This window comes from Lolium rigidum, chromosome 2 (genome assembly GCF_022539505.1).
Source record: "Lolium rigidum isolate FL_2022 chromosome 2, APGP_CSIRO_Lrig_0.1, whole genome shotgun sequence".
NCBI classification, from domain to species: Eukaryota; Viridiplantae; Streptophyta; class Magnoliopsida; order Poales; family Poaceae; genus Lolium; species Lolium rigidum.
The window spans coordinates 6919030-6931502 of record NC_061509.1 but is presented as its reverse complement, the minus strand read 5'-3'; the positions used below and the strand labels follow the sequence as shown (position 1 = coordinate 6931502).

Sequence of the window (12473 nt, the reverse complement as noted above, 5' to 3'; positions counted from 1 at the left end):
CGCCTCAGGGAAACCGTCTGGTGCGCCGCCCAAATTGCCTACGCTACCACGCCCCAGTCGTGATCCAGCGCATGGCAGCGAGAGGTATAGCGCAGCGCCACCGCTTTCATGGCAAACCACAGAAGCGGCCTCCCGACGCGCAGGAGCGGACACCAGTTTTGCGGCGGGTGGAATCAAGGGCGGCCGAGGTTGGCGCCACCGGGTTCGGGGTGCCGGGACAGGGAGGAGTCGTGCGTGTGTCGCTGTTCAATCTCACGTGTAAATATGGTACGAAATTCCGAGGTGAACGACAGGGGACGTGCATAACATGGAGTCTTTTTCTCAATGGTGAGCTCAGCCCAGTCCAATCGGAATAGAAATCCAACTCTACTAAAATCGTCACGAATAAACCTGCCCGTCCGATTTCATCTCCTTTTGGAGTGTCGCTGCCGCCGGCCGAGATAGGAGCGGCCCCCTCGCGCCAGTACCATGCCGTGCGCCTCAGGGCTGGTGCTCCCGCCTCAGGGAAACCGTCTGGTGCGCCGCCCAAATTGCCTACGCTACCACGCCCCAGTCGTGATCCAGCGCATGGTGGCCGTCGTGGTCGTGGCCTCCCCCGTCTGGCAAGTCGAGGGTAGGAGGAGTCATGAACGGCAATTAACACTTGGATAATGAATGTTATGCTGGTCAGTCATATAGCACGTTTTTTTTTTCTTGGAAATAACCCTTGTTCCATTAAAAATGCAACCAATAGTTCAGTACGGGTCCGACCAGTCAGCATGTTCAGGTCCAGGTGATCGGCAGCAATTCCCCACGCCGATGGTCCAACAGCACCAACAGCATCAGGTTGTCGTGCAACAGGCTCGAATCAGTCCTTGCACAGCAGTTTCCAGCTTCTGATGGTCGACGAGAGCTTGCTTAACATGAGTTTGACACATGGCCATCTTAACCCCTGCAAACACATCTCATTCCGAATTGTCATATAGCACGAATTTCTGTATCAGAACTAACAATATCGTCATACAAAACTGTGAAACAACAGATCAGACAAATGTCAGAATCGACAATGTCAATAGTGATTCAGTTAACAACACAAGATGGTGATTCAGTCATAAGCTGTATGTTGCAAACTCATCCATACAACACTGTGAAACATAACAGATCGCACAAATACCAGAATCAACAATGTCAGTGGTGATTCAGTCAATAACACAAGGCGGTGATTCAGTCACCTAGTTTGTTTGTGTGTGTCCTTGAGATTCAAGATAGAGCTCGAGGAGTTGAGGAACATCTTGTTTGTATCTGTGTATGTACCTCTCCAAGAACACGGCCTCCGGCAGCCTCACTACGGTGGCCAGGCTCGTCTTCCGGAGGACGATGCCTCTGGAACGCAGGGCCTCGAGGGAGCGGAGGCGCGGAGCCATGCGCTTGTCGACGCTGAAGGTGAGCAGCACGGGGTTGTTGACGACGCACCCGAGGCCGCACACCGTCCTGAGGAACTCCACCTTGCGCCGCAGCACCTCCTCGGAGGTGAACATGTAGCAGGGCGCGCGGCGGAACATGGCGGCGAACTGGTCGTTGGTGCACCCGAAGCCACGCGTGACGACCGCCTTCTTGGCCTCGAAGGCTTGGGCGCCAACGTTGTGGAGCGCGAAGAGGCACCACGGGTACATCCCGGAGGTGGGCGGGAGACCCGCGGCGCACGCCTCGTCGACGCGGGCGATGAGCGCCTTGAGCTTGTCGGGCGACTGCATGATGATGGTCGGCTGCAGGCGGACGAGGGCGGTGAGGCGGGCCTCGGGCAGGCCGATGGCGCGGAGCGTGGCGAGGTTGTTGAGGAGCAGGTCGACGGAGTACTTGAGCAGCCACGCCTTGGCGAGCCATTTCATCAGCAAGGTGGTGGAGCCGAGGAGGTCGAGCCAGAGGAGGACCCGGGGGAGGAGGTTGGAGTGGACGCCGTAGGCGAGCGCGGAGGGGAAGAGCGCGAAGAGGCGGGCGGCGTCGGCGCGGTTGAGGCCGAGCGCGCGGAGGGCGGTGAACTTGGGGGCGAGGGTGGCGTCCACGTTGCTGAGGAGCAGCGCGGGTCTGTGGGACACGATGGCGCGGACCTGCGGCTTGCCGAGGCCCTGCGAGCGGAGGAAGGCGATCACGGCGTCCGGCCTGTCCGTGGTGGCGAGGTTCGAGAAGCGCGGGGCGGCCTTGGCGGCCGCCTCCGGCGAGAGGCCGCAGGTGGAGACGAGGTACTCTGCCATGAAGTGCGGCTTTGTTTGCCGTGTGGAGAAGCGGAGGTGGCCGGGGGAGTAGGGGATGGGGAGTGGGAGGAGCCGGGGTGGGAATGGGACGATCGCGAGGCGGCGGGCGAGACGCCGCAGCGCCATGGATGCGGCGGACGGACGGTGGCACAGAGATGTAACCTGAACGATCTCCAATTCGTAAACGTCTGAGTGGAAACGGCTTATTTCCATACGCCTCATGGAGCCCTTAGTGATGACAATTTTAAAAAAAAAATACACAATCGGATTTCTTCGAATTCTTCCAGACTTCTTCATTGGCTTTCATCTATTTTCTCCTGGGCATTGTACCAGGGATATCGATGCTTAGCATCCGATATGCCATACCCATGTCAGCGCCGGCGTCAAGTTCTCGTGGTGAGCTCGCGTCACCACCGCGAGGTATTCGGCCTCGACGATGAGGTTGAGCTGTCGGGCTACGCTAATAGTGGGACACACAATAGGGGCCTGCGGTGGTGGGTGGAGGCAAGGGCACAAACGGTCCAGGAACGTAAGAGAAGCACATGAAGACGTCCTCGAGATCGACGGCGTAAGAGAAGCGCATGAAGACGTCCTCGAGATCGACGGCGCACGCCCAGCGACCGCGGCGTGGTCCAGGAACGGCACCAGGAGGCGCGCCCTCTGCCGCTCGATAGTGGATACGACGAAGGACCAGAACGCGGGGGCAGCGAAGACGGTGTCGACGACTGCGCCACCTCCACGAGGCGGCCTCCAAGACGAGCAGCCCTCTGTGGGCAACGTTGAACATCTCGACGTCCGGCCAGTTTACGGGCACGCTGCTGCCTGCAGCCTGCCACTGAAGAGCGGGGCGCAGGGCGGCCAGCGAGGCACACCATGATATTCCACAAGTATAGAGGATCGTTTGTAGCCTTTTCGATAAGTAAGAGTGTCGAACCCGACGAGGAGCTAAAGGTAGGATAAACATTCTCTCAAGTTATATCAACCACTGATACAACTCTACACACACTAAGCGTTTGCAATATCTAGGAAATAAAATTAGAGCGATAACGGGTATGAGAGGTGACTTTGCAGAACAATAAAATACACGGAATACATATTAATGTTGCAGCAATAAAACAAACTAAACTAACAGTACCATGAGTGTGGAAAGGCGGTGGTAATAGTGGTGACTTTGTCCAAGATCAATTAGTGAGGATCTTGGGTTCAATGTCTTCGATGCAGCTTTCTATGTAGAAGAGGCTAAATATACATGCTCTTCCTCCGGAATTACAAGTACTATATGATTGGCTTGCTAGCAAACATCCGTAAATACTAGCAAGCATTAAGGTTTCCCCAACCATAGCCTTAAGTAAATGGTCCTCTTACTCCCATACATGCAACTATCCGGTTCGCGTCCTCGGGTTTCGTCACTCCGGCAGAACTTCCCCCTTCTAGTATACAAGTACTACCAACCCTATGGTGCTTGATCCATGCGCGCATAAATATAATGGGCACCAAGGACGGTAACATATCAACATACAACTCTAATGATTCAAAGAGAAACAACCAATCAATCAATGAACAAATAAACTATGGCAACATGACATAGATCATAGGATTATAACTTATAGCATCAAACACCATGTTTACATAGGGCGGTACAGAGGTTTGTGAGAGGATGGACCACAGAATACAATGAGGAGTTGGTGATGGAGATGGCGGTGAAGACGTCGGAGAGGGGCTCAGCGAGGAGCGCCGGGAGGCGGAGGCGTGGGCGGCGGCGGCGGCGGCGCGGGGGACTCCTTCCCTGCCGCCGGCATCATGGGGGAGCGCCGCCCCTTAGCCTTCTTCTTCCTTGAGTTGGTGCTGGTGTAGATGAGTGTTTCCCCCTCCTTGGCTGGAGGATTTTCGTGACAATGCTTGGGGGCCTCCAAAAATAAGGTTTCCCATATATAGTGTTGGAGATGCAATCTAGGCCATAGGATGGATGCCCCTTTGATCCAAGGGCTCTTGGGCACCTCTAGAACCTTCCTAGGACTCCCTCTGTCCTTCATGAGCCTCACAACTCGTGGCTGGGCCGAAATATCCAGGTATGGAAAGAGTTTGTGTCAAATACGTCACCAACTTTCGGAGTCCCGAGACTGCACGAACCTCCTCAGTAATTCTGCTCTGCCGGATGCATCCGTTGTCCGTTCTGGACGAATAAGATGTCCAAATTGTTCGGTTTGAAATTCTCTACAGCTTTGTAGTTTACGACTTTTCCATTAGACGTCGTTTTGATGGAGTTTCGAAGCGATCTTTGAAAAGTGTTCAGCAGGGACAGATTCCGGGAAATTTCAGATTTCACCATAATGAGCTATTTCCTTCCATATTTGCCTATTTCCTGCACAACAAAGTTGAAACCAAGAACTTGTGCACTTTTGCAACTCCCTTAAAACATATAGTAGTTGATGTAAAACAAGCATGGAACATCAAAAATTATAGATACGTTTGCGACGTATCACACCAGCGAGGCGAAGATGCCCAAGCTCTCGATGACGCAGTGCATGCTCGTGAAAATGCCGCCCTCGTAGCACTTGCCCGTGATCTAGCTCATGTGCGAAAAGTACACCAGGCCATAGACACAGGGTGGAGGTGCAGGTTTCGGCTGACATGCAAGTTCTTGAGGCCGCTGCTGCGCAACATCGCAGGCGCCATCAGCGCTCGCACTCCGAGAAAGACACCTTGGCCTCGATACGCATCTTCTTGATGATACCGCCGTCCACGTCAGCGATACAGCCGTGCAATACTGCCGTAATCGTGCGGAGGGGTGAATTAGCTGGTTTTGCATAGTTAGGGGGGTTAAATGCTCCATTTTAAACTTCGGGGGGCTCTCTGTCCCGAACCCAATAGTTAGGGGGGTCATTTGGACATCTTTCCATCACGGTCACAAATAGATATCCTGATCAATGAGTTGCTAGACGAGCTGGCCGAAGCATGTTTGTTCACTAGGCTAGACTTGTGAGTGGGATACCATCAGATCTGCATGAGGCTAGAAGACAAGCTAGCATAGAACGATGTTTAAAACACACAACGATCATTATAAGTTCCGAGTCATGGTGTATCGACTCACGAGTGCGCCGACAACCTTCCAGTGGCTTTTTTTTAGATAAAAGGCATGGACTGCCCGACTTTAAATTAATAAAGCCCTCAGGTTCAACAAGGTTAAGAGATACATGCTGCGGCACTACAGCTTCGGCCAAGTTCAAAGCAACAACGAACGCCACGCAGGCGGGAAAACACAGCAGGCTACAGGAGCGGCATCAGGCGTCTTGATCAGGCCTTCTTGGGCTAGTTGCGTCGTGCAGCCGCTTTAGTTCTGCCACCGCGTGCTCTAGCCAGGGACGATCCAGGGGTCTTGCTAGCGGCATCCACATCTGAAGAAACAGCATAGTTTTGAAAATAATGTTAGCTGGGTGTTTCATGAACTTTGACTCAACGGTCATCTTGTTTCTAAAAAGCCAAAGAGCCCAGGATTGAGCAATGAACAGCAGCCACACACATCGTCTAAATCTACCCGACAGACTAGAGACGATAGCGAAAAACTGGGCAAAATTAGCGGGGCACCAGCTGCAGCCCAGCAGCTGGCGGGTAACACTCCAGGCAAACACCGCTGTAGAGCACGTGAAGAAAATATGCGACTCATCTTCCGGACTACCACACAACTTGCAACATCCATTGCCAGGCCCCTGCCTGGTAGCAATGTTGATGGCTGTGGGAAGCTTGTCGAGCACTAGCTGCCAAGCGAAGATCTTGTTTTTAAGCGGGATCCGGGCCGACCACACCTTCCAGTGGCTTATGAACACCATTCTGCAACTGTTGCAGACTTGGTGCAAGGGTGTCCTACACTTTATATACGACATCGTCATATACATTAAGGACCGGCAAACTCATCTCGCAATTCTACTCTCCTTGCGATTCTTGCTGCTTACCAACTGAAAATCAAGCGTAGGAAGTCTAAATTTCCGAAATCATAGAATATCCAAGCTATGGAGAAATGGCCAAGCCGCCAAGCCCCGTGAATCTGAAAGAGTTATGTGGGATTCTTTGGAATTGTGGGGTATTACTGCACCACTTTTGTGTCATATAATCTGATAGCATCTCTAGCCAAAATACTAATGGTTAGGGGAGAAAAAAATCTAATTTCTCCTCTACACTACAAGAATCGACTCGTGCGCCGACGGCCTCGGCGTAGCCACAATTGGCCGTCAACCTAGCCTACGTCGAGGGTAGCCCTCGGCGTAGCTCCTCCTCGTCAGAGCCATGTGGGCCGTCGACGTAGACCCGACCCTCGGCATAGCCCGTATACGCCGACGATTAGGATGGGCGCTCGACGGTTAGACCCTCGGCGCAGGATTGTGGTGCCACGCCATCCGTTTATGGACGTCGCCTCTACGCCGATGGCCAGGCCCTCGGCTTAGAGGGACGCGTGGCGTGAGCTAGGAAACCCTGGCTGGATTTTAAAAAAAAAACAAATTTATTTTTTCAATTTTCTTAAATCTCTTACGAGGATCATTTTAACTCTAACTACACTTAATCTTAGGTCAAATTATAATTATGGTCAAACTTTTCAATTTGGTCACCATCCTCACAATACTACAATCCTAGCAGGCTTAACTTCTTCGTTCCTTCCGGTTGATCTTTCATTAAAGAAACAAAATATTGTTGATAATACTACAATATCAATCCTATTAACTCTTAGACCGTGATGTCACAACTCTTTATTATTTTGAATTTTAAAAAATTATTTAAATAAACATCAATGGTTAAGTAATAATAATCTTTATGAAGAATGCAATTATCAATTTTTTTTGAAACATACATATCTAGGATTTTGCGAACAACGTCACGCCTGGGACCTAGATATGCCATCTACAAACCTTACATCACACACATGCGATAACACTTACGCAATTTCTCGAGCTGCAGCTCTGAGAGACAAGATTCGCAATGTCATTTCATGTGGGCCTGGAGACTGCTATCAGAGGGTATGAATTTGTCCAATTGATAAAAATAGAACCATGTTTAAATAATCAGTGCAAATATAATGTAAAACAATAGATAGGAGTAAAACAAGAAAAATAGGAAGGTGCTATGCCGAGGGTGTCCATCGACGTAGATAAAAGAAAAAAAAGGAGTAGGCTATGCCGAGGGCAGCCCTCGGCGTAGCTCTAACGCCATGACAACGCTGTCACGACCTGACTTTGGAGGGACGTGTGTCCAGACCTACGTCGACAGCCTGGAGTGCCCGTCCCTTGTTTTTTAGATAAAAGGCACAGAGGTGCCCGACTTTAAATTAATAAAGCCCCAACGAGTTCACAACAATACGAGTACAATGCTGCGGCATACAGCTTAGCCAAATAACAAAAACGGTGGGGTCGGCCTCCCCTAACAGACCGAAACACCAACTCCTAAGGCACCGGCGCAAGCAACTCCAACAGCCTGGAGTGCCCGTCCCTTGTCCCTGGCCGTGATGGATTTTGTTGTAATAGTATAAATTTGTGTAGACGCAGTGATGGATTTTGTTGTAATACTCATTTTGACACAGATATGCCCTTACGGTTGCATTTTTTCTGTAAATATCAGTATATTGAGCCTAATGGGATGTACCTTTTCGGTTAACAGGAGAGGCAAAGGACCGTGGGTTGAGTTTGAAACATTAGAGCAAATCTCCAGTCGCGTCCCCCAAACCGTCCCCCAAAGCGATTTGGGGCGCGCCGGACAAAAAAAGCGTTCCAGCCGCGTCCCCCAAAGCCCTTTTTTGTCCGGCGCGCCCCGATACGGTGTCCGGCGCCCCGAGCCCGTCCCCGTCCCACAGGGGACGCACCGGGGACGCCGGACACAACGAAAAGCGAGGCCAACCGACGCGGGCCCGACCCTTCAGCGGCACGAGGAAAATTCGTCTCACACTCCCGCCAAATCCCGCCGCTCCCGCCAAATCGCGCCTATACCGCCGCGCACAGGCCTCCCAAAACATATCCTGCCGCCGATTCATTTCTCCTATCCCGCCGATTTCTTTCTCCCTCCCGCCGTGCACCCGCCGCCGCCGCTACCCTCTCCCCATTCCATGGCGCCGCCGACAGCCCCCAAAAAGATGGCGAAGAAAGCGGCCAAGAAGCCGCCGGGCAATGCGACGATAGGGGCGAAAGCGCCGTTCGCGAGCCGCGGAAGGCGCCGGCTGCGAAGAAGAAGCCCGAAGGCATGACCGAAGATGAATGGCAGCAAGATTGCTCGCGCCGGAAGCTATCGACGGCGGAGCGGAAAGGACGGAGGGCGGCGGAGCTGGAGAAGAAGGCTCGGCGGCGCGCCGCCACCGGCGCATAATCGCCGGGTGTATCGCCGCCACCAACGCGAGCCCATATAGTACGAACGTGCCGGTGTACGTTCCGGGAGTCTTCTCTCCGTCGCAAGCCGCCTTCTACAACGACGGCCCCTCCGCCACTCCCGGGTGCGTGACGCCTAACTTGTCGCCGCACTACCGGGATGCGCCGCCGCACGGCGGCTTCAACCCCAACAACCTCTACTCCCCGGCGTACGAGCAACGCGAGCCGGGACCCGGTCCGGACGGCGGCCCTTTCACCGGCCGCAGGGGTCCGCTCGAATACGACGGCGCCGGTGCCGAGGAGGACGACGGGGTTGAGGAGGAGGACGACGAGGAAGAGGACGGGGTGGAGGACGACGAGGAGGACGACGTTGAGGACGAAGAGGGCGGCGACGAAGAGGGCGGCGAGGAAGAGGACGACGAGGGTGCCGGTGACGATGATCTCGTGGAGGTAGACGCGGACGGCGTGAGGACGAAGAAGAAGAAGAAGAAGAAGAAGAAGGCGTCGGGCACACGAGGCCCGAAGTGGACGGTTCTGGAAGATCTTTGTCTCTGCGAGTCGTGGGCGACGGTGAGCCATGACTCCATCATCGGCGCCAACCAAAAAGGCGGGAAGTATTGGGCGAGGATCAAGGCCGAGTTCGATGAGCGCAAGCTGATCAACAGCGACTACCGGAAAGTGCCAATGAAGAGGAGCCGGAAGGCAATGTCGACGCGATGGGCCATCATCCGGGCGTCGGTGAACTCCTTCCATGGGTACCATCACGACTTAGAGACCGGAGGCGACAGCGGCGCCGACGTCGGCCAACTCGGTACGACTGTTTCTTCCATAATCCGTAGCGCCCACATTGTGTTCGATGAAATGACTCTCGCTTTCTTTGGTTAGTTTGATCGGGCTATGGAATTGTACGCCAAGTACTCGGATGGTCACAGGCCGTTCGCGCTGACGCATTGCTATGGCAAGCTCAAAGTGAATGAGAAATGGAAGTTGACGCGCCTGTCGTTGTCCAAGGGGAAGGACGCCATTGATCTGGACGCGTCGCTGGCAACGTCGGCAGGGCGTCCTACTGGCAACAAGGCTGCCAAGGCCGCCTTGGCCGACGCTGCGTCGTCTGAGAAGACGCAGGCGTCGATCACGAAATGCCTCGCCGACGTCTCCTCGACCTTTATCTCCCGCGACAAGAAGGCCGACCAAAGGTGGGCCGAGCTGCTCAAGAGGCAAGAGGAGAAGCTGGAGCTCAAGAAACGCAGGGACGACATGTCCCCGCTGAGAACGTCGACAGAGGGAATGTCTCCCCGGACGCGAGCGGCGCACAACTTCTTCAAAGGCCAGATCCTCGACGACATCGAAGCCAAAATGGCGGCGGCGGACGCGGCGGCCCCGGCAGCGGCATCGGCATCGGCGGCAGCGGCAGCGCAGCAAGAGCAGGCTGACGCGTCTTCTACTGCTACACCTGCGTCGGCCTCCGCGTCGGCGACGGAGCAGACGCACCATGCACAGGAACAGGCAGATCGCGACGAGGTCGTCGTGCTCGGCGGGCCTGCGTCGACTCAGGACACGACGCCGTCGACCAACCCCTTCTTCTAATTTGCATGCACCACCGGTCTGTAATATGATCGCGCGCCCAGTACTTTGATCGATCGCCGCTACTCTGATCGCGACGAACCGGCGGGAACGATCTCTTTTGAATGCATCTATTTGAATTTCTGATTGGGGGCGGCGTTTGGGGGACGCGGCTGGGGAGCGACGTCCCCCAAACGCGGCACGAACAAAACACGTCCCCCAAACGCTCAATCCGGCGCGCTTTGGGGGACGGTTTGGGGGACGCGACTGGAGATGCTCTTACGGGGCCAAAATCACCCTGACAGACGCCGCGCGCGCCCGAACGGCATCAGCCGGGCCACGCTGCAACGGCAGGGAAGGATGGCACGACACGATACGAAGGCCGGGTGCTGAAGAGAAACGCCACGAAAGTGATCTAGTAACTGGGATTAGGCGTCCTGGTTTGAGTGCGGGACGGAGGAGGAATCCATGATGCCGACGCACCCACTGTTGCATCAAGCGATTGGAAGAGGAACCTGATTCTGCTTCTGGGTGGAGTCGATGGACTGCTGCAAGAGACAGCTGATCGCAAATACTATATGTGCTTCTTTTCGTTTCTTTCGAACGGCTAGTGCAAAGCTTCCAGTTAATTCCCGTCGGGGTCCAGGCTTCAGCAACAGCAAACACGCGGCAAAAACAGAGGAATGAAAACTACCGAGACGGGGTGAACAGAACTTGCACGGTTTGCGTGCACAGAGGATTAGAAGGAAGAAGAAACTGTAGAGACTTCAGACTTTCGTGTGAAGTTATTTTGTTCGAGGAGTTAAATATGAGGGATCGATTAAGTCCGGTCAGCGGTAGATGAGCAAAATTTTAGCCCTATACTTTGCTCTCCCATTTGCTTCTCTAAATTATAGGGAATCAGATAGAGATGCTCTTATAGATTTACTACGAAAGGACGAAGCAGTGTTTGCATGAACATATTTGGAAAAAAAACGCACTCTTGACTCAGATTGCCCAGCTCGATGTGCTGGCTGACACCTCTGGTCTTGACGAAGACGCCTGGGCATCTAGATATCACCTAGAAGAGCAGCTGCTGCATATTTATAAGATTGAAGAGGAGCACTGGAGGCAGCTCTGCAGGGTGACGCGAACACAGCCTACTTTCACGCCGTCACCAATGGCAGAAGAAGGAAATGCAATATTTCGGCGTTAATCTCAGACAGCGGGACAATCACGGACCCGAAGCTCATCCAACAACACGTGTATGATTTCTACAGGAACCTGCTTGGCTCGTCAGCCCCAAGGGTGTGTGGGTTGGCGCCGGATACCTGGGATAGGTACAGTCGGGTCTCAGAGGAGGAGAATGTGAACCTGGCTTTCACATTCTCTGAGGCTGAACTCGAAGCCATTGTTAAAGACATGAAGACTGACACTGCCCCGGGCCCGGATGGTTTTCCTATTGCTTTCTTCAAGAAATTCTGGACGCAGGTCAAACTTGGTGTTTTGCACATTCTCAATGACTTTGTGCTGGGGCGCATCGACATCTCTAGGCTCAACTTTGGAATCCTTTCGCTTATTCCGAAAGTCCCGGACGCAGACCAAATCACACAATACAGACCGATTGCCTTGATCAACGTAATCTTTAAGATCATCTCCAAAGCCTATGCCTCTAGGTTGGATCCGATTACTCATAGGATTCTATCCCCCAATCAAACTGCCTTTGTCAAAGGAAGAACGGCCCGCTAGCGCTGTTGGAAATTATCCACGATTTGAGGAAGAGAAAGCATAATGGGGTGCTTCTCAAACTTGACTTCGAAAAGTCCTACGATAGAGTGAACTGGGACTTCTTGGGAGAAGTTCTACGTTGCAAAGGTTTCGATGAAGGCTACATCCATAGGATTACCCAACTTGTCTCTGGGGGACAAACTGCTATCTCGATCAATGGTGAAGTGGGGCCGTTTTTCAGAAATAGGAGAGGGGTTCGCCAGGGAGACCCCCTCTCACCGCTGCTTTTCAACTTCATTGGCGAGGCCCTGTCTGGTATTCTCTCCGCTGCTACCAAGGCCGGACACATTCACGGTCTGGTTCCGCACCTTTTGCCCGGGGGTATCTCCCACCTTCAGTACGCAGACGACACGCTCATCCTCATCCAGGGTTCGGATGAGGATATTGCCAATCTTAAATTCCTTTTGATGTGCTTTGAGGATATGTCTGGGCTCAAGATCAATTATCACAAAAGCGAGGTCTTTGTGCTGGGTCGATGATACGTCCAATTTGCATCACTATTTTATATCATAATTTGCTGTTATTCATTGATATATTTCATATTGGGACACAATACTTATGTTATTTCATC

At 53.2% G+C, this 12473-nt stretch overlaps 1 protein-coding gene across 1 annotated transcript; it reads right to left on the bottom strand.

Moving 5' to 3' along the window:
* Window positions 1-1063: 1063 nt before the first annotated feature.
* LOC124685909 lies at window positions 1064-2357 on the bottom strand. Its single transcript, XM_047219932.1, has one exon. The coding sequence runs from the start codon at window positions 2355-2357 to the stop codon at window positions 1212-1214; it is 1146 nt and encodes a 381-aa protein (XP_047075888.1). The 3' UTR covers window positions 1064-1211.
* Between the last annotated feature and the right edge of the window lie 10116 nt (window positions 2358-12473).

Bases quoted from the DNA above. Each gene is read 5' to 3' on its own strand.
- LOC124685909 (XM_047219932.1), bottom strand. From the start codon at position 2,357: ATGGCGCTGCGGCGTCTCGCCCGCCGCCTCGCGATCGTCCCATTCCCA.